At 44.1% G+C, this 22,416-nt stretch overlaps 1 protein-coding gene across 2 annotated transcripts in view; it reads left to right on the top strand.

Moving 5' to 3' along the window:
- Positions 1–22,416, top strand: part of nae1 (nedd8 activating enzyme E1 subunit 1) — a 45,642-nt gene that overhangs the window by 9,525 nt on the left and 13,701 nt on the right. Inside the window, exons 4-15 of one of the 2 annotated variants that reach the window (XM_041192525.1) lie at positions 1,898–1,928; positions 4,290–4,361; positions 5,365–5,444; positions 7,460–7,569; positions 8,316–8,425; positions 10,196–10,258; positions 12,582–12,645; positions 13,592–13,683; positions 15,022–15,081; positions 16,352–16,485; positions 19,006–19,081; positions 20,408–20,447. In XM_041192525.1, the coding sequence (XP_041048459.1) occupies positions 1,898–1,928; positions 4,290–4,361; positions 5,365–5,444; positions 7,460–7,569; positions 8,316–8,425; positions 10,196–10,258; positions 12,582–12,645; positions 13,592–13,683; positions 15,022–15,081; positions 16,352–16,485; positions 19,006–19,081; positions 20,408–20,447 (932 nt within the window). The remainder of the gene's footprint in view (positions 1–1,897; positions 1,929–4,289; positions 4,362–5,364; positions 5,445–7,459; positions 7,570–8,315; positions 8,426–10,195; positions 10,259–12,581; positions 12,646–13,591; positions 13,684–15,021; positions 15,082–16,351; positions 16,486–19,005; positions 19,082–20,407; positions 20,448–22,416) is intronic. The other variant, XM_041192526.1, reaches the window with a different exon arrangement.

Genomic DNA, 22,416 nt, shown 5'->3' with positions numbered 1-22,416 from the left:
TTACTCTGGCTCCTCAATGCCACATCTGGTCAAATGCTGCCTTGATCTCGAGGGCATTCAGTCTCTCCTCCCCAAGTGACACCAATACAGTCAACCAAGTGCTATAAAAAGAGGTGAGGGAAGGGGATCTGATTAGAAATAGAACAAAAAAAAAGGCATATTTGAATAATGCTTTTCACAACCACTGGACGTCTCACATGCTTTACAGCCAATGTAGTGCCTTTTTGAAATGTAGTCACTATTGTCGTGTAGGAAACGTGGCAGCTAATTTGTACAGAGCAAATGCCCACAAAGAGCAATGTGATAATGACCAAATAATCTGCTTTTGTGATGCTGGTAAGGATTTAGCCTGGACACTGAGAAGAACTCCTCCTCCTTTCGAAATACAACCTTGAGATCTTTTACATCTACCTTAAATGAAGACGAGCCTGAGTTTAACATCTCAGCCAATAGCTGGCACCACTAACGGTGCAGCAGCACTTACCACGGGAGTGTCAGCTGTGATTTTTGTGCTCAAGTCCTGGAGTGGGACTTGAACCCAGAAACTTGTGAATCAGGGATGAGAGTGCTACCAACTGAAGCATAGCTGACACAAAGAATGTTCCCTGGATCCCACTAAAAGGTAGGCGTACCTATGGCACAAATGGGTCCCATATACATATACAATATAAAAGCAAAAAACTGCGGATGCTGGAAATCCAAAACAAAAATAAAAATAAAAATACCTGGAAAAACTCAGCAGGTCTGACAGCATCTGCGGAGAGGAACACAGTTAACGTTTCGAGTCCGAATGACCCTTCAACAGAACAAAGTAAAAATAGAAGAGGTGAAATATAAGCTGGTTTAAGGGAGGGTGAGACAAGTAGAGCTGGATAGAGGGCCAGTGATAGGTGGAGATAACCAAAAGATGTCATAGACAAAAGGACAAAGAGGTGTTGAAGGTGGTGATATTATCTAAGGAATGTGCTAATTAAGCAGGACAAGCAAGGTACAGAACAACCTTCAACACCTCTTTGTCCTTTTGTCTATGACATCTTTTGGTTATCTCCACCTATCACTGGCCCTCTATCCAGCTCTACCTGTCCTCCCCCCACCTTTAAACCAGCTTATATTTCACCTCTTTTCTATTTTTACTTAGTTCTATTGAAGAGTCAGACGAACTCGAAACGTTAACTGTGTTCCTCTCCACAGATGCTGCCAGACCTGCTGAGTTTTTCCAGGTATCTTTATTGTTGTCCCATATACATATCTTTGATTTGAAGGAAGGTTTTTATTCTTTCATAGGATGTGGGCATCACTGACAAAGCCGGCATTTGTCATCCATCCCTGATTGCCCTTGAGAAGGTGGTGGCCAACAAGACATTGCCTTCTTGGCCACCACCACCTCAAACTGAGTGCCTTGCTAGGCCATTTCAGAGGGCAGATAAGAGTTGAGCACATTGCTGTGGATCTGGAGTCATATGTAGGCCAGACCGGGTGAGGATGGCTGATTTCCTTCCCTAAAGGGTATTAGTGAACCAGATCGGTTTTTACAACAGTCGATGATCGTTGTCATGGTCGCCATCGCTGAAACTAACTTTCAATTCCAGACTTTTAAACCCATTAGCCTTCGCCTCTCGATTACTTGTCCAGTGACATTACCACTATGCCACCATCTCCCCAAGTGTGTGGAATTAAAGAAGTTATTCAATAGATACAGACATAAATCAACCATGATCTAATTGAATATGGAACAGGCTTGAGGAGCTGAGTGGCCTCCTCCTGTTTCTGTCTTCCTATCTAAATGTCTTTGTGGTTACAGAGTTGAAATCATTTCCTCCTGACTCTCAAACACCAGATGTGAGTAGTGGGTGCCAGATTTTATTTTCTTTCCTGACTGTATTTTATCCTCTTGCAGCTTCTTCCTGACAAAAAACAGTATTGGAAAGGTGAGTTCTTGTGGTTTTTTTAAAATTTAGAAGCTGTGATCTAAAACAATATTTGCTTAATGAAGAAAGATTTTCTTTTTACTGTGAGTCCCGGTCATCACATTGACGCCTGCACTCATGGTATGGCTGAGCCCTGGACCAGGGTTTGTGGTGTATTGCGGGGTTTAAGCTGCAGCTGAGTGCTCTTTGGAGCAGTTCAGAGCAGGGAACGCTGTGAAAACTTGCATGAATCGCACCACAGCTGGACTCAGCACTTTTGAAAGAGTGAGAAAGAGAGAGGCTAATAAGGCCATTAAAAAGAGAAAGCAAAGCATTGTGGCTTGTTTCTAGGGGAATAACATTGAAAAGCAGATAAGTTATGGTAAACTTGTATAGAACTTTGTTTAGACCACACTTGGCCTGTGCACAGTTCTGGTCTCCAAATTTTAAAAAGGATGTGGAGGCACTGGACAAGGTACAAAAAGATTTGCTGGGATGATACCATAACTGAGAAGTTACACCTCTCTGGCATCATTTGTTTGGCCTCCTGTTCTCCATGCTCCTGACCTTTGCCTTCCCTACAGATCCAGAAAGAGCCTACTTGCATACTAGGTCAGAAGGCAAGCTCTACAATCTATCCAAACTGCAAGTAAAGACAGAAACACATCGCGTCCTGATCAGAGAACTCCTCTACGTGGACGATGCTGCGTTATTCGCCCACACGGAAACTCAGTTACAGACTCCTGGAATGTCTCTCCCATGCCCGTAACTTGTTCTCCCTGACTATAAATGTCAAGAAAACCATGGTCATGGGACAAGGTGTTGCATCTCCGCCTCTGATCACACTACATAACACTCCTCTGGAAGCGGTTAGCAGATTCTGCTGCCTCGGGTCCACGGTGACAAACAAACTGTCCCTTGATGCAGAACTTGACACATGAATGAGGGAGCTACCACCTTTGTCCAACTCACAAAACATACCCTGGAATAACATCAAGCTGACTCTTAGGGCCAAACTGAAATAATAACAGAAATTCCTGGGAAAAACGCCACAGATCTGGCAGCATCTGTGGAGAGGGAAATGGAGTTCCAAAGAAGAGTCATGTTGGACAAGAGACGTTAACTCTGTTTCTCTCTCCATAGATGCTGCCAGACCTATTGGGTTTTTCCAGAACTTTCTGTTTTAATTTCTGATTTCCAGTTTCTGCAGTGTTTTGCTTTTACCCTAGGACCAAGCTGATGGTTTATAAGGCCTGTGTTCTCAGCACTTTGCTGTAAGGCTGTGAAATTTGAATGACTTACACCTGTCAATGAAAGAAGCTCAACAATTTCCATCTTCGCTGTCTTTGGTGCATTTTGGGTAGGACAAAATCACAAATGTGGCAGTTCTTTCAAAGACAGAGCTCCCAAGCTTTTAGCAACTCGTCGAACAGGGTGGCTTCCTTGGCTCGGGCACGTCTGCAGGGTGGAAGATTGTTGGAGACCCAAGGACTTATTGTATGGTGAGGTAGCTGGAGCCAGGTGACCAATAGGATGCCAAGACTCTGCTTCAAGGATGCAAACCTGTCATGAAGTTCAAAACATTGATCATTACACTTGGGAGCCCCCACTAACTGGCAACAGGAAAATGGCAACACCTCCTGGGGGCTGGCGTGCCAAACCATAGCAACTTGGCAACAGACATCAACACTACAAATAGCAACCCATAATGACACTCAGTAGTTTCATGTGCGGCACTTGTGGCAGAACCTGCCTCTTAAAGATTGGTCCTCACAGCCATCAGCAAAGCAGCACCAAACGAAGATACCCCATCTGAATTGGCTTGTTTGCTGCTTGTCCATTATCTTTCGTGTTTGTAAGGATGCCAACAATCATCCAACCAGTACCTACCTGGAAAGATTGAAAAGGCCGGTGCTCTTTTCTCTAGAAAAGAGAAGACTGAGTGTCTTTAAGATTATGAAGGAGTTTGAGAAGGTAGGCCTGGTAAAGATGTTTCCACTTGCAGGAGAAAGCAGAACAAGGGGCCATTAATATAAGAGAGGCGCTGATAAATCCAATAGGGAATTAAAGAGAAACCTCTTTATCTAGAGAGTAATGAAAATGTGGACCGATCACAGGGAGTGGTTGAGTGAATAATATAGATATGTTTAAGGGGATGCTAGATAAACACAAGGGAGGAAGGCGCAGAAGGATAACTGATAGGAGATGAAGTAGATTTGGAGAATGTTTATGTGGAGCATAAACATTGGTGTGGACCAGTGGGCTGAATGGTCTCTTTCTGTGCTGTAAATATTTTATAAAGGAAGGGAAGTTGTTTTAAAGTGGACAAATAGCTGGAAAAGAGAATGAAGTTTTTACCTTTCTATTCCCCTTTCAATTCAGAACCGAGCCCAAGCAGCCATGGAGCTGTTACAAGAGCTGAATAGTGACGTCAGTGGAAACTTCATGGAGGAGGTGAGAATGTTTCCATTGAGCAGGATACAAGATTTTACTACATTGTTCTAAAATGGCATTTAAAAGATAAACAATGTCTTTCACCACGTTGTAAATTCACAAATTCTTCCACACAATGAGCAAGAAGAAACTGCTTCCACTGGCAGGAGGGTCAGTTACTGGAGGTCACAGATTTAAGATAATTGGCAAAAGGACCAGAGGGAAGATGAGAATGCAACCAGTTGTTACAATCGGGAATGCACTGTCTGAAAGGGTGGTGGAAGCAGATTCAATAGTAACTTTCAAAAGGGAATTGGATAACTACTTAAAGGGGAAAAAACAATCAGTGTTATGGGGAAAGAACAGGGAGTGGGACTAACATGATAGCTGTTTTGTGAAGAAGCAGTACAGGTATGAAGGGTCAAGTGACCTTCCTCCATGTTCTGAGGTTCAAGACAATGACCTACTTTTGGGGTGCACTTAAGTTAATGGGTCAGCTGCTTTCCCTCACAGCATCTGGCAAAGAGCATGTACTGAATGACCAGTTAATCAGTTTTTGTCTCTGCTGATTGGGATACAGTTGGGTAAGGGTGGAGTGTTTTTTGGAAGTGCCCATAACTCTAAATGGCTCCATTCTAGGGCTCCTTGACATCAACCTAAGCCAACAGAACGGGGGTGGGGGGGAGAAGGGGTTCTCAATTTAACATCTTTACCTGTTTCTGGAATGTGGGTGACATTGACGTTCAAGTATTCATTGCTTGTCGTTATCTGTCCTGAGGCCAATAAAATTAAGAGCCAATCACAAGGAATGGGACTGGAGTCAGGTTGGCCAGAGTGGGTAAGGTCGGCATGTTTCCTTCCCTGAAGGAGGTTAGTGATCCAGTTGAATTTGTACGAGCAGCTGGCAGCTTTTGTGGAAAGGATAACGGGAGGACATTTGCATTTGAAGCTAAATGTTTTGTATTTATTACTTTTGTATGCCTTGTTTGGAATTGGCTGAGAAATGAAATTTTGACACTTTCAGAACCTTGACCAGCTGCTTGAAAATGATCCCACATTCTTCCTCAGATTCAACATGGTGATTGCTACTCAACTCTCAGAAAGGTAAGCAGCAGCAGCCTTATAATACTTATATAGTTACTTATTTTTTCAGTGATTGGTCCATAACTACCAAGCTCCAGGGCAGCATATCTGGCCAGGGCGGGGGGGGTGGGGGGGGGGTGCTGTGCCAAAGATGTGCTGGTGGAAACCCCTCCCCGGCCCGGAAGTTTCCAGATAAGGACTGCATGGCAGTTGCTCAGGGAGTTTGAACTTCTGATGGGCAATTGCCCTGCTCTGGGAACTATCCGAAAATGCAACTTAAATCGCAAACTTTGGATGGTTCTGGCTGTCTTGCAGCAATAGTTACCCAGAAAAGTTAGAAGAATTAAAACCACTCTTAACTTCTGGGCTGCCTTCAATTGTAAGCCTTGGGAACCTGCCGCACTGGAGTGATCTCACGAAGCCGTAGTGGGAAGGTTGGGTGAGATGGGAGCGGCTGGATTTCAAGGTAAGTAATTACGAGCAGAATGGCAATCCGACTCGATTGCTACTGCACCAGAAGTTACGGATCATTGTTCCCCTTCCCTTCAGGGCCTGACAAGTCAGGAATACTCTCCTTGCCTGAATGATTGCAGCTCAAACAGCACCGAGGAAGCACAACTCTCTCCAGAGCAAACCAGCCCATCCACTGTGTTAAACATTCACTCCTTCCACCACTGATGCACAGGTGGCAGCAGTGTGTTTCAACTCAGCAAGGCTCCTTCAACAGCCCCTTCCAAACCCGCAACATCTACCACCTAGAAGGGCAAGGGCAGCAAGCGCATGTGAACATGAAGCTCCTTTTAGGATGTACCAAAGTGCTTTGCAGCCAGACTAAGTACTTCTGAAGTGTAATCACTATTGTGATTTAGGAAACGTAGCAACCAAATTGCACACAGCAACCTCCCACAAACAGCAAAGTTTTAAATGACTATATAATCTGTTTTTAGTGATGTCGGTGGAGGGATAATTATTGTACTGCCCTGCTCCTCTTTGAAATAGTGGCAAGGGATCTTTACATCTACACAAGAGGGTAGACGGGGCCTCAGTTTGAAATCTCATCTGAAATGTGGCATGTACCTCACAGTACTGCATTGGGAGTGTCAGCCTTGATTATGTGCTCATCTCTGGAGCAGGACCTAACCCATGACTTTCTGACTCAGAAGGAGCTACCCTTCTGCTGGTTACAATTTATCCATTTTAATTGAAACGTTTGGTTACTAAAACAACCTGGCAGTTTCATGGTCATGTTACCTGGTGCCAGGCCACAGAATACCAGATTTATTGAATTCACATTCACAATTTACCATGGTGAGATTTGGATACGCTGCCAACTCTGGGATTACTAACCGATAGGCTACGTTAAACATGGTTGGGTTTCTGTGCATGTCAAATACCCAAGAAAAAGATAACAAGTGAAGAGGGCATACCTCCACCACGCTGTGTTAAGTCAACACTATTACAATTGCACAGCTCTTCCGAGTGACTTTTCCCTGCCTGGTTGATGCTCTGTAACTAAAGCTGAAAAAAGAAATATTTTTATTAAGAGCATTCCTCTCACTGAGGAGGCTTCATGCCAATCCACATCCAAGAATCTGCTCTGAACACTCTGCTCATATTTTGACACCTGTGACAAATTCCACTATGCCAGCTGAGACAATCTACAACATTCTAAAACAATCGACAACATTCTTTAAGAAAAAGGCAATTCGCCCTATCTCCCAACGTTGACAGATGGATCCTTTAAAAAAAATTCCAGGATCTGGATCTCCACCTTAACCAAAAGAATCAGTTTTTCCTTGGGCCGTACCCTATCTGCTTACCAAGTTTCGTTGAAATCCATCAATTAGTTTTTCAGACATATCATTTACAGACAAACACTAACAAACGGGCGAAAACATTGCTTCCCTCCACTTTCAGCGGTGGAGGTAAGGATGGCAAGTAAACCTAATGGCCGGAGTGCTGGTAGCTATTTGTTAATCTTTTAGATATGACATATCCTTAACTATAAAATAAATGACTTTGTTTACTGCTGTCAGTTCACTGCTTCGTTTGTCGACTATCCTTTGGAACGCTGATGTGCCACTGTTGGTGTGCCGGACGTATGGGCTGGTTGGCTATATGAGACTGGCCATAAAGGAGCATCCAGGTAGGCTTCCATGTCATTCTATTCCTCAACCATCACTGATTCTCCTGTGGTGTTGCTCAAGGCGGATCAGACGGTATATGGTTTTAATGCCACAGGAACATTATATTGTATTGTTAAAAGGCATATCTACAATGTAGAGGGAGTAGTGAAGCTGTGATTGTTCTCCTTAGAGCTGAGAAGATTCAGGGGATATTTGATGTAGGTGTTCAAAATGATGCAGAGTATTGATAAAGTTATCGGGGAGAAACTGTTCCCACTGACAGGAGGGTTGATAACTAGAAACCACAGATTTAAGAAAATTGGCAAAAGTACCAGAGGATCGATGAGAATTTTTCTTATGGAGTGAGTTGTTGTGATCTGAAACACACTGCCTGAACATATGATGAAAGCAGATTCAATCGCACCTTTCAAAAGGGAATTGGATAAATATTGAAAATGGAAAAAAATGAACTATGGAGAAAGAGGAGTGGGATTAATTGGATAGCTCTTTCAAAGAGGTACAGACGCATTTGCAAACATGCATGCGCACGTACACACTCTCTTGCCCTGTGGAGAGTTAACATCCGGCATTCAAAATCCCGAATTTGTACCTTAAATTTTGTAGGCCATAGGTTGAGGAGGATTTGTGACATTGGAATGAATTGTTGAGATCATTTGGGATACAATATAAATTTCACAATAAAACTAACTGTGTATATTGTGAATTTAAGGCTTTGGGGTGGATGATACAGATCTTTTCTTTCCAGTTGTGGAATCCCACCCTGACAATGCGCTGGAAGATCTGAGACTTGATTCGCCTTTCCCACATCTGAAGGATCACATTCAGGCGTATGACTTGGATAAAATGGACAGAAAGGTACAGCAACAACGCCAATGGAAGCTCCAGTAATAAAGACAAAAATTTCCCTAGGCTTGTGGGGTTTATGACTAGGGGGGATATAGATTCAGGATAAGGGTTTGGCCACTTAGGACTGAGACGAGAAGAAATTTCTTCACTCAGAGGGTTGTGAATCTTTGGAATTCTCTATCCCAGAGGATTGTAGGTGCTCAGTCATTGAGTAAGTTCAAGGCAAAGATCAATACATTTTTGGTCATTACAGGATTCAGGGGATATGGGGATCAGGGCGGGAAAGTGAAGTTGAGGTGGAAGATCAGCCATGATCTTATTGTATGGTGGAGCAGGTTTGAAGCACCCTGCAGCTTACTCCTGCTCCCATTTCTTATTTCTTATGCAAATTGCCAGTACTAAATTGATTTAGTGGGATTAGAAATTGCATTTGCAGTTGTTGCAGTGAGAACAGAAGTGCATGGAATTGAGCGGAGGGGTGGTCAAAGGGTTTGGAGCTACATGGTGAAGAAGACAGCCGGGGAGGAGGAACAGGCAAAGGGGAGAGAGAGAGAGAGAGTGTGTGTGAGAGAGAGAGAGAGAGGGATGAAGAGTCTGGACTGGATTTGATCCCAGCTCCTGCAGCTGAAAGGGCTGAGAGTTTACCAGTGAATACCAGATGTGTCTCAGACATTGAAGGAAGGAATATGCTACCTAGATGTGCTGTAAAGTGACTAGTTAATAGGTATTTATGTGACGGTGCTGCTGTTTTAGGTAATCACTTGATAGGCATGGCATTCTTATTGTCAAAGTTTGTGACCTATTGTGGAACCAAAGCCAAGTAATCCCTTGATAAATGATGAAATGGAGATGCAAGTTGCTCTTCCTGAGGAGGTTATGTCTCCATTTGTCCTTAAAGCTATTCATTAATTCTCATCTCTGATTCCCCTTCTCCTTATGGGGATACCATCTCCCTTCTGCTTGAAGCTGCCTATCAATGTCAGGACTGAGAATGGGAACTTGAAGCGTGGGGAACTAAAATCCTGTCACCCTTGCATCTTGTACTGCACCATTGTGGCTGGGTTTGCTCTCTAGTACATTGTACAGGGTGAGCAAGGAGAGGGAAACCATAGAATAGAATATTCCGTTGATATCTATTAGTCAGCACTCAGTCATTATTGTATCCTGTGACAAATGGGATGGTCAAAAGTGAACTGGATGGACCTTGGTCTTTTATCATCCTAGAGTTCCCATATACAGTGAAGCCCTGAACATATTAGTTTAGACACCATCCTTATGCCTCTGGGACTTACATTCAAATGTAGCCCAGCGTAATAAGGTGAAAGTTCCTTGTGGTTGTAAGGGTGCTCCGTGAAATGAGTTTGGGTAGCTTAATGAGCGTGAGACCACAGCACAGGACTGCTTGTAATTCCGCATTAGTTGGTGCTAAATTGGCAATCTCTCCTAATTAGGGTGCAGTATTGGGTGTGAGTGGGATTGAAAAATGCTACATAGGTGTAAATAAAGACAACAGTGTAGGTTATGTTGAGTCATGGGAGTTTTAGCTTGTGTGTAACCCATGCTGTGCCTGGGAGCATTTCATGCTGGCACGCAGTGCCTAAAGCAGTAAAAGCTACTCCTGAGCATTAAAACTTGCCTTTAAAGTATATAAAAATTCACACGTGCAGAAAGAAAACTTTAAAACAAAAAGTAAGGTCAAGTGCGATATTGTGATGTATGTTCACTGGTACAGTTGTATCTGCTGTAGTAACTGATGCAGTTTATTCCCTGATACGGCAGGACCATAGTCATACACCATGGATAATTGTGGTAGCCAAATACCTGGAAAAGTGGTGCATGGAGGTATGTTGTGTATTTTCTGTTAATATTACCTTGATGTGTAATCCTCACCCAGCTGAGCAAACGGAATCCCCACACATTTATAAATAGTTCTGTACAAGTTAAAATACTGTTTCAATCTCCACAGGATTTGCTGCACTTCTGTGTTTCAGATGCCATAATTAAATTGGGGCATTCAACTGTTCGGAATCTCGACACAATGTTTACATTACAAATCTTGTGTCTGTGACAGGAAGAGAATGCAATTCTTGCCTCCATTTGTTTACTAGTGAGTTTTTCCCCTTCCCCTTCTCTTTGCTAGTCTTCACCTCTCCCGACTGCTCCTTTAGGTATTGCCAGGGTGCAGTTCTGCAACATAAGTGGTCATTATTCACATAGTCTGCCTCTTGCAGGAGGCATCGGTGGAAACTCAGACCCCATCCATGTCCAGCACCTACAGCGGGATTCACCAGATAGAGATCTGGTGTGAGATTCTCTGGCTGACATTTCCTTTCCCAATCCTGGATCGCTGATACCAGTTCGAGCGCCCTTAATATCTACATCCTGTGTTCTTTTGCTTCCATTTTGTTAGGCAAGGGTGTCGAGGGTTATGGAGGGCAGACAGAAAAGTGGAGCTGAGACTACAACCAGATCAGCCATGATCTTATTGAATGGTGGAGCAGGTTCAAAGGGCCAAATGGCTGCCTCCTGTTCCTATCCGAGATCACGTGGATAACGCACCAGACCGTTGTCTGCCCATGGAGCTGTATCTGAACACAAATCAGTATCTTCACGAAGAGGAGGAAGGAAAATAATTTTGATGCAGTGTGCATTATACTTTGTATTTGGGTGCAAACAATTACTGTAATACTGCATTACTGGAATTGTGCTACATTGCCTTTTGGATGAGGTGTTCAGACGAGGCCCTGTCAACCCCCTCGGATGGATGTTAAAAGAGCTCATGCTTATTATTTGAGAAAGACTGGAGTCATAACTAGCACAAAGAAAGACAGTTATGGTTGTTGGAGGCCAATTATATCAGCCCCAGGACGTCACTGCAGGTTTTCATCAATGACATTCCCTCCACCATAAGTTCAGAAATGAGGATGTTTGCTGATGATACACAATGTTTAATTCAATTTGCAACTCAGATACTGAAACAATCCGTGCCCAAATGCAACAAGACCTGAACGACATTCAGGCTTCGGCTGACAAGTGGCAAGTAACATTCATGCCACACAAGTACCAGGCAATGACTATCTCTAACAAGAGGGAATCTAACCATTACCCTTTGATGTTCAATCGCATTACCTTCACTGAATCCCCCATTATCAACATCCTAGGGGTTACCATTGACCAGAAGCTGAACTGGACTAGCCATATAAATACTGTGGCTTATCAAAGGGGAGGAACTCCGTTGAGAGCAATTCACTTCCTGACTCCCCAAAGCCTGTACACCATCTACATGGCACAAGGCAGGAGTGTGATGGAATTCTTTCCACTCACCTGGATGAGTGTAGCTCCAACAACACTGGAGAAGCTCAACACATCCAGGACAAAGCAGTCTGCTTGATTGGCACCCCATCCACCATCTTCAGTAAACACTCCCTCCACCACAAATGTACAATGGCAGCAGTGTACGATCTACAAGATGCACTGCACTAACTCACCAAGGCTCCATTGACAGCAAAATTAGCAACTTTTACCACTGCGAAGGACAAAGGCAGCAGTTGCATGGGAAAACCACCACCTACCTGCAAGTTTCCCCTCCAGTGACACACCATCCTGACTTGGAACTATATCGCTGTTCCTTTACTGTTGTAGGATCAAAATCCTGGAATTCCCTCTCTAACAGCACTGTGGGTGTATCTACACAGCCTGCAGCGGATGAAGGAGAGAAATTAGAGATGGGCAAAGAATGATGACCTAGCCAGTGACGCCCACATCCCATGAACAAATGAAAAAAAAAAAGTGGGGAATTCTCTTTTGAGTCCTGGCCAGTGTTTAATCTCTCAGCCAGCATCCCTTAAATATTATCTGGGCAGTACTTGGTTGCTGTTTCTGTGTGCTTGCTGTGCACAAATTGCCTTCTGCATTTCCTACATTACAACAGTGACTACACTTTACAGAAAGCAACTCATAGATTGCAAAGTGCTTTGGGACTTTCTGAAGTTTGAACAGATCTATATAAATGCAAGTCTTTTTTAACAGCTCCAGTATAAAGCCATGACACTGCTCTGTGCTGGCATGACCCTATAAAGCCATTGATCTTATACTGTCCGGTCTTTGTGGAATTGCCTCTGTAAGCAGGGATTCACATTTCCTCTAATTTCTTTAAATTATGCAGCACAATAGTCAGTTACCGAAAACATACAAAGAAAAGGAAGCATTTCGAGAGTTAATACGACAAGGTATGGAATCTCTTTCATTTTTATGGATGGTTTTATCAATTAGATTTCGTGTGCATAAACAGTCAATTGATTTTGTTTTAGATCTTCCTAACTAACTTAGCAAGTTAAAAGTTCTTGTAATGCTGTGGTTATGCAATTGGACCAGCAACTGAAGGCCATGAGTTCAAGTCTCCCTTCCCTACCATAGCAAGTTGTGGAATTAAATTCAAAAGGCCTGGCAATTTGTGGGCTTGCCCCAGAAATATGACCATGTAAGATGCTGTCTTGTGAAAACCCTGTTGTTTCATGTTGTCATTCAGGGCAGAGAACCTGCCATCCCTTCCCACCTGATGGTATAACTTGCTACCAAATGTAACCCAATGTCAACTTAAATTTTAAAAGTGAGCTCTTCAAATAAAAAGCTTGATTGATTTTGCTGGAAAGTATGTGGATAGACATTGCAAACTAAATGGTACAATTTTAAAACGGTAGGGGAGTTGGTAGGAACAAAGTGAGTTAGGGATATACATACACAAGTCTTTGAAGGAGGCAGGGCAATTCAAGGAGGCTGTTAAGGCATTTGGGGTCCATGGCTTTATAAACAAATAAGCCAAATGTGACATTAGGATTTTTTTTTACACAGCGACTAGTCCACAAAGGACCTTAGGAATCTCTTTCTATTAGAGGCAATTGGTTATGTATAAGCTTGACGGACACCACTCCGCAAGTGTGAGGTAAGAGGGGTCAGGCCTCCATTAACTGCCAGGAAGACCAATTTTAATAAAAAAACTCCTTCCCCAGAAATTTGGATATTTGAGTTTCTGTTTCAAAATAAACAGCATTTGAAACTATTTCTTGGCACTGATGTGTTGAAATTTTACTGAGTCTGGGTTAGACCTGTACTAAATAAGTTTAATGGCCACCATGCCACTAATTACTACTTTTCTTGCCTTGCAAATTAATTCAGGATTATTGAAGAAGGACGATGGAGCACCAGAAGATGAAGAGAACTTTGACGAAGCAATCAAAAATGTCAACACTGCCCTGAATCCTACTAAGGTACGACTGGTGGTGTCGTCGTTGCATCTTGCGTTTCTTTCTGATACTTGAGCATGAGGTTGGCAGATCATGAGCAAGCATCAGGAGAAAGAGTGTCTCCTCTTGTCGTGTCGCTACACCTTCCCTTACCATCATTCTACGCAGACTATAGCTCAAAAGTTGAAGATCTTTAGATACTCAGGGCTGCATGGCTTGTAGTAGAGGGCATTTTAGGAGTTGATTCATCATTTTGTGATGTCTCTCCACAGGAGCAGTCAACAGAATTTGTTTGGCTGTATCTCCGCATCCACAAACGGGCCTTACAGAAGCCGACACTGGTCCTGAGGTGATTGAGCCACGGCTAATTAGGCCATGGTGGGGTGGGGATGAGGGTGTCCCTCTGGGTCATTACACAGCTCGCCAAAGGGTCACTGGCCTGCTTTGTCTGTTCTATGAGGACTGTATGCAGCAAGTTATTATGAACTGGAATGTACTGCCTGAAAGGTTGGTTGGAACAGGTTCAGTAGCAACTTTGAAAAGGGAATTTGGATAATTACCTGAAAAGGAAAAGGCATCACTCTAAAGACTTAAGCGCAATATCCAGGCTGACACTCCCAATGTAGAACAGATGGAGTGCTGCACTGTCGGAGGGTCAGTACTGAGGGAGTGCTGCACTGTCGGAGGGTCAGTACTGAGGGAGCACTGCACTGTCGGAGGGTCACTACTGAGGGAGCGCTGCACTGTCGGAGGGTCAGTACTGGCGGACCGCTGCACTGTCGGAGGGTCAGTACTGATGGACCGCTGCACTGTCGGAGGGTCACTACTGAGGGAGCGCTGCACTGTCGGAGGGTCAGTACTGGCGGACCGCTGCACTGTCGGAGGGTCAGTACTGATGGACCGCTGCACTGTCGTAGGGTCAGTGCTGTAGGAGTGCTGCACTGTTGGGTCAGTCCTGAGGGAGTGCCATACTGTCGGAGGGTCAGTCCTGAGGGAGTGCCATACTGTTGGAGAGTCAGTCCTGAGGGAGTGCCATACTGTCGGAGGGTCAGTCCTGAGGGAGTGCTGCAGTGTTGGGGGTGGGGGGGGGGGGTCAGTACTGAGGGAGTGCCGCAGTATTGGGGGGGTCAGTACTGAGGGAGTGCTGCATTGTTGGAGGGTCAGTACGGAGGGAATGCTGTATTTGTAGGGCTAATAGAGAAAGAAAAGTGGAGTGGAACCAGTGAATTGCTTGTTCAAAGAGCAAACAAGGTCATGATGGATTGAATGGCCTCCTTTTATGGTTTATAATTAAATACTGTTATTGAGAGGGCATCTCCCATTTCCATGGCATTTACTGTGTTTTCCAATATATTTTTGTAGATTCCAAGTAACGTACAAGAGCTGTTCAAGGATGAGAGATGCACCAACATCAATACACAGGTCGGAACCAAAGATAAAAGACAAAAAAAATTTTGAATGAGAATGTTTGAACTTTCAAACCGAAGAGAATTACCTTTGTTATGCATTTAACCCTATGCCTCCCGCACAGGATCAGTTGCAATTAAACATAATGTTGAGTAATTATGCAGGGCCGGTGCATAACATTGAGATCCACTGACTAATATCTCGGAGCCTGTGCGTTAGACTAGAGTAGAAAACACGCTGTAACTTGATATTTCCCTTTGATTTGCGTCCCCCACCTTCTCCTGAGTTCAATAACTTGCTCAGCCAACCATTCTTGATGGGTAAGCCAAGATGGTCAGCATCAATCGCCTGTGCACTGTGATGGCACTTCACAACTAGGCTACATCTACCCTAACTTCAGAAAAAATGAACTTGCACTTATTTCCTGATGCAGAATATTAAAGGCCTGCAATATTGTGTGTAAGGTATTTTATTCTTCACACAGCTGCACCATAATGGGTATGTGTTATTAGGGAATATTGCTTGGGTGCTAGCAGGAATTTGCTTTGCTGGATAGGGGCAGATAAAAAACACTGAATTTTTAATATCTGTCAGTTTTATTGGAAGGCATTTGTTTTTGGAATTTGCACGCTGTGCTTGCCTGTACCTGCGCTGACGGCTGTGCGTGCCGGCCTGTAGCTGCGCTGACGGCTGTGCGTGCCGGCCTGTACCTGCGCTGACGGCTGTGCGTGCCGGCCTGTACCTGCGCCGACGGCTGTGTGTGCCGGCCTGTACCTGCGCTGATGGCTGTGTGTGCCGGCCTGTACCTGCGCTGATGGCTGTGCGTGCCAACCTGTACCTGCGCTGATGGCTGTGCGTGCTTGCCTGTACCTGCGCTGATGGCTGTGTGTGCCGGCCTGTACCTGCGCTGATGGCTGTGCGTGCTTGCCTGTACCTGCGCTGATGGCTGTGCGTGCCAACCTGTACCTGCGCTGACGGCTGCGCGTGCCGGCCTGTACCTGCGCTGACGGCTGCGCGTGCCGGCCTGTACCTGCGCTGACGGCTGCGCGTGCCGGCCTGTACCTGCGCTGACGGCTGCGCGTGCCGGCCTGTACCTGCGCTGACGGCTGCGCGTGCCGGCCTGTACCTGCGCTGACGGCTGCGCGTGCCGGCCTGTACCTGCGCTGACGGCTGCGCGTGCCGGCCTGTACCTGCGCTGACGGCTGCGCGTGCCGGCCTGTACCTGCGCTGACGGCTGCGCGCGCCGGCCTGTACCTGCGCTGACGGCTGTTTTTTTTGTTTACAGAGCCCTCCGTTTTGGATCTTGACCCGAGCAGTAAAGCAGTTTGTGGAAAAAGAAGGGCTAGGAAGCTTGCCAGTACGTGGCACCATCCCGGACATGATAGCAGACTCGACAAGGTTTATTAGGCTGCAGAATGTGTATGTAACCCCAAGTGCTTTAAGCAAAGCATTTCCCTTTTCCACAGCTTGGCATGGAAATTTGGGTGCCATCGTCTCCTCTCAATGGTCCTCATCTGTTCCTATAAGTGGCCTTTATTTGCTAGCGTCTGGAAGCTATTCCCATTTCTAAGTGGTGCCTTTTCAGAAATTTGTCCCAAAAGCTACAGGATACTCCACTGCTTTCTGGTTTGGAAGCGTCAAGTTTAATTCAGCAACACTCTGCCTCCTGAATCAGTAAATCATTGGTTCCAGCATCACTCCAATGACTTGAGCACAAGCTGACAGTCCTGGTGTATCACTGAGGGAGGGCCACAATGTCGGAGGGTCAGCACTGAGGGAGGGCCGCACTGTCGGAGGGTCGGCACTGAGGGAGTGCTGTACTGTCGGAGGTGCCAACTTTTTGGATGAGGTGTTAAACAGAGACCCCTCACATTCTTGGGTAATTGTAAAAGGTTCCAAAGTACCAAATGTTGGTAAAACTGAAGCTATTATTTTCAGTTCCTGCTCCAAATTCCATTCCCTAACTATCAACTCCCTGGCAACAGTCTGAAATTAAGTCAGTCTGTTTGCAGGCTTCCAATCTCATATTCATGCCATCACTAAGACTGCCTATTTCCACCTTCATATTATTGCCCGATTTTGCCCTTGTCTTAGTTCACCTGTTGTTGAAACCCTCATTCATACCTTTGTTACCTCTAGTATTCCTGGTTGGCCTGCCATATTCTACCCTCTGGCAACTTGAGGCCATCCAAAACTTGGAATTGTCTGCGTTTTAACTCGCAGCAAGTCCTGTTCCCGTATCACCCCTGGTGTCACTGAACTACATTGGCTCCCAGTCGAGCAACGTCTTAATTTTAAAATTTTCATTCTTGTTTTCAAATGCATCCATAGCCTCACCCCTCCCTACCTCAGTCATCTCTTCCAGCCCTACAACCCTCCTGGTTATCTGCACTTATCTAATTCTGGCTTTTGAGTATTCCTGATTTTAATTGCTTCACCACCTTCAGTTGCCTAGGACTCTAGCTCTGGAATACCCACCCCTATACCTCTCTACCTTGCTTTCCTTTTTTAAGACCACTCCTTAAAGCCTACCTCTTTGACCAAGCCTTTGATCATCTGACCGAATATCTCCTTATGTGGTTCAATGTCATACTTTGTTCTATAATGCTCCTGGGAGGCACCTTGGGATGTTTCATTGTATTAAAGGTGCTATATAAATATAAATTGTAGTTGTTATTCACAGAAGAGTAGCGGAGGAGTTTTTTTAACTCTGTTTTTGGGATCTTGCTATGTGCAAGTTGGCTGCTTTAATTCCTATATTTCAACAATGACTGCACTTCAAAAGTATCTCATTGATGAAATAGTATTTTAAGACATGCTGAGAAACATTGAAACAGAAAAATAGAAGCAGGAGTAGGTCATTCGGCCCTTCGAGCCTGCTCTGCCATTCAATATGATCATGGCAAACCTGCTATCTCAACACCATACTCCTGCTCTCTCCCTACCCCTTGATGCCTTTAGAGTCTAGAATATAAATATGAAAGTATGGAATGGATATGACTTGCAAGAATTGACTTGGATTTTTCTTAACTTTGTTCATGTAGAAGCCCTTACATCTGTGACAAGAGGCAGTTCCTCAGTCTGGAATGGCTTTAATTCAGGTCACAGAGCTGAAGGGATAGTGTAATAATCCACTGTACCACCCAGTCCCTCTCTCAGATGCTGAGAACAACCTCATTGTATTGTGTTCTGCCTGCTTCGTGAATCTGTACGCAAACCCCACAGGTTTAGTATTTCCCCAACACATCCTTACTTCAGTGCAGGTGGGGGGGAGGCAGACACATGGAACATAAGCACCAACATGGACTTGGGCCGATCGCCCGTTTCTGTGCTCAAAATACCTTGTAATAGTAAACTACTAAAGAGTGATAAAACAATTGCCACTCTAGATCTGGTGTGGTTTTCCCATTCAAACACAGCTTTAAATGGGATTAAAGCCCTCGTTCCATGAAGCCTTATCACAGTAAGAATAAGTATTAAACCAGATTTTGATAGGAGCAGAAAATGCTGGAAATACACTGCAGGTCAGTCACCATCTGAAAGAGAAAAGACAGGTTAGTGTTTATGTTGGGACCTCATCAGCTGGAATTTCACCCATCCATCATTTTGAAATCAGTTTTGATTATAAGATCATGTTATAGAAAGTTCCTTGACCTCTTAGATCTCATCCTTCCAGAATGCCACCCCAACCATCTCCCCATCACAGCTTCTATTACTCACTGTAACTGGGGCAGGATCTCAGTCTAACATCTTGTTGGAAAGATGGAACCTCAAGAATTGTGTTACTTACCTCATACTGTGCTGGATCATAGGCCTAGTGACCACTGCAGTGGCCTAAACCACCTCCATCATTCACATTATTTCCTTTGATTTCTGGTTTTAAATAACTGTTCTGTTTATATATTTGATTCTCTCTCTCTCTCTCTCTCTCTTTCTCAGATACCGTGAAAAGGCAAAAGAAGATGCATCTGTTATAAGTGACTATGTTACCGAAATACTGGAATCTATTGGCAGGGTAAGTCTGAACCGTGCTCCTTACTTATCCTTTTTTGGAGCTGGATAGTTCAGTTTGTTTCCATTGGTTTTTCTTCTGTTTTTCTCCTCCTACCCCTCCTCTACTGTAAAAAGTGACTCTTAAATAATATCTCAAAGTCTTGCGATGCCTCACAACTAACAATTACTTTGTGGAATTTACTGATCCCATGAAGAATAAATGTGATGAATGATTGCCTAATCTGATTTTGGTGCTGTTGGCTAAGAAAGGAATGTTGGCCACAGCACTAGCAGAAACTCCCCTGCTCTCCTCTCAATCATACCGTGGCATATTTTGCATCCCCCTGAGCAAACAGACAAGGCCTTGGTTTAATATCTCCTCTGAAAGACGACACCTCTGGCAATGTAGCCCATTTTGTATACACATTTATATCTAATATATTTATTTCAGACTTTCAGCATCTACCGTATTTTGCTTTTGTGTTATTGTGCCCATTTTTCTACCTTCTTGAGAATTATAGAATCAAAACCGTGTCAGGCCCACACTGGCTTTTTAAAAGAGCGATCCAATTAATCTCTGGCCCCTGCTTTTTCTCCATAGCCCTGCAATTTTTTCCCTTCAAGTATTTATCCAATTCTTATTTGGAAGTTTGTATTGAATCTGCTTCCACTGTCCTTCAAGCAATCTATCACAGATCATAACAGCCAACTGTGTTTTTAAAAAAAAGTTTTCTCATGTCACCTCTGTTTTTGTTTGCCTCTTAAACTCTGGTTTCTGATCTACCTGCCAGTGGAAAAAGTTTCTTCCTGTTCATCAAATGCTTCATGAATTTGAACATCTCTACCAAAACTCCTCTTAACCTTCTCTGCTTTAAAAAGACCAACCCCAGCTTCTCAAGACTCTTACACATATCTGAAGTCATAGAGTTATACAGCACAGAAACAGGCACTTCGGCCCATCATGTTCGTGCCGGCCATCAAGCACCTCTCTATTCTAATCCCGTAAATCTCTAATCTCTAGATACATGAAAGAGACATTCAGCTGCTATTTTAAAAAGTACAATAACAAAGATTTAATGTAAGCTGCCTCGTCAGATTGAAATCCACAGCATACCATCTAAAGCTAGTTGGGTTTCCTTTTGATTCCTCTGAGCTCTTCTTACCTTGTATTATCAAATGATTTTAATTAGAGAAGAACTTCAGTGGGCAAAGACCTCCTTCATTCTTGATTCTGAGGCATGTGACATGGAGTAGCCTCTGCTGTGGCTACTGTTTATTTGTAGCTTCCTTTTTCTAATGCTTTGCGTAGTGATGTCTGAATTAAAAGTTACGTGTGTTCCTTCGGCAGCCTCCCGAGACCATCTCTGAAAAAGACATTTGGCTTTTCTGTAAGTGAACTTTCTGTAAGTGAACCTTTTGTTGAGTGTGTTGTATCATTTTCTAAGCTATTGTAATGGCCTATTGTGATCAAAGGTATGCTGTACATGAAGCTGCAAAGTAGGTAGGGCAGTGCAGTGCAGTGGTTATGTTGCTGGACTACTTATCCAGAGAATGAGTTCAAGTCCCAACAGGGCAGTTTGCAAATTTATATCCACTTTAGAAAATCTGGAAATGAAAGGCTGGTACGTACCAGCAAAAACAACCAGGAATCTGAGGGAATGTTCCCGCCCATCTATGACTCCCTTCCCACACCAAAGTGGTTGACTCTTAACTGCCTCCTGAAGTGGCTTAGCAATTACATCAGAGGTTTAAGGAGAAGGCCGACAACTGCCTTTGCAGGGCAACTAGTGATGGGCAATAAATGCCCAGTGCCCACATTTTAAGAATGAATCAAGAAACAAATTTCACATGTTTCTGTTCAATGCTTTTTAAATTAACCTTGAAGCTATTTCTTTTTGTGTGTTGATTATTCATGCCTTGTGATCTAATTTCAGAAAGATGGGGTTATGCATGATGCTGAAATTTCAGTTTTGTATTCAACATCTAACTGGGCTACAATTTTATAGTCAACACCTGGGTTGAGGAAACCAAATGATTTCATTTGTGCAACAACTTATCTATACATCTCGCACATGGATTCGTCTGTAGGTGCCACTTTCTCCTTCATTGCTGCTGTCTAAAAATTCCCTTTGCTGGCTGAGGGGGCAATCTGGTGATGTTCCAAGTGCTGTCCTAGTCCTGCTCTTTGAACAAACAACTTACATTTGAGTTACACCTTTAACGTAATGAACAGGTGAAGCTGGACATTTCATGCAACTGCTATAAAGTAGCAACACAAGTGGTGTTCTCCAGTAGCAGAATGCTGCAGTCAAGCCAGAAGAACTTCTGCCTACCACACAAATGAATAATATATATAAATTTCAGTGCCGGTGTGATGCCAAGTACGGAGGCCGTACATCCCAATGAAAGGTGGATTGTATCAAACAGCATGTCCCTTTGGCAGTTCACAAAAGGGAGAATACTGACCATACTCAACTAGCCCATGTTTGCAAAACTCAGAACTTAGTGTCCAAAGTTGGATGTGATGCCTTCCACGATTGGACAGCACTTACTGAACAATCCTGATTGTGCCAAGAATTATACTAACAACCAATTTAAAATATCAACCAGGCTCACGATAGACTTGCGCTTTCTAGAGACTACATATGTTCACACGTATGGCCTTGTTCTCTGCAGATAGAAAAAACATGCCCAGGCATTGCACTTTTTTCAATTAAACAGAAGTTTGGTGGACAACTGTACCCGGTTGCATTCCCCATGGCAACGCCTCGACCAATCGGAGTTGACTTGCCTTTTTTTTAATCTTAACAAAAGCTTGGTGCATAACTGTTCCTTGGTGCATTCTCCATGGCAGCGCAGCTCAGTCCCATGTTATGTACCGCCTGCAACATGTGGGAAGTCCTAGACGCTCCTTGCGCTCTGACTGACCACGTGTGCAGGAAGTGCCACCAGCTGCAGCTACTTGAGCTCCGAGTTTCGGAACTTGAGCGGTACCTGGAGGCACTGAGGTGCATCCGCGAGGCTGAGAATTTCGTGGAGAGCACGTTTTTAGACGTGGTCACCCCACAGCTTACAGAAATGCAGACAGAGGGGGAATGGTTGACCATCAGTCAGAAGAAAGGTGTCAGGCAGGTAGTCAGGAAATCCCCAGGGTGCATCTTGTTCGAGAACTGTTTTTCTGTGTTAGAAAACGTTGAGAGTGATGGTTCCTCTGGGGAGTGCAGCCACGCTTATGGCACTGTGAGTGACTCAGCTGCATGAGATGGGAGGGGGAGGAAAAAGAGGGGAAGAGCAATAGTGCTAGGAGACTCAATAGTAAGGGGAACAGACAGGCGTTTCTGTGGTTGTAGATGTGAG

The sequence above is a fragment of the Carcharodon carcharias genome, chromosome 7 (assembly GCF_017639515.1).
Source record: "Carcharodon carcharias isolate sCarCar2 chromosome 7, sCarCar2.pri, whole genome shotgun sequence".
In the NCBI taxonomy this organism is placed as follows: domain Eukaryota; kingdom Metazoa; phylum Chordata; class Chondrichthyes; order Lamniformes; family Lamnidae; genus Carcharodon; species Carcharodon carcharias.
This window is presented reverse-complemented; position numbering and strand designations above follow the sequence as displayed.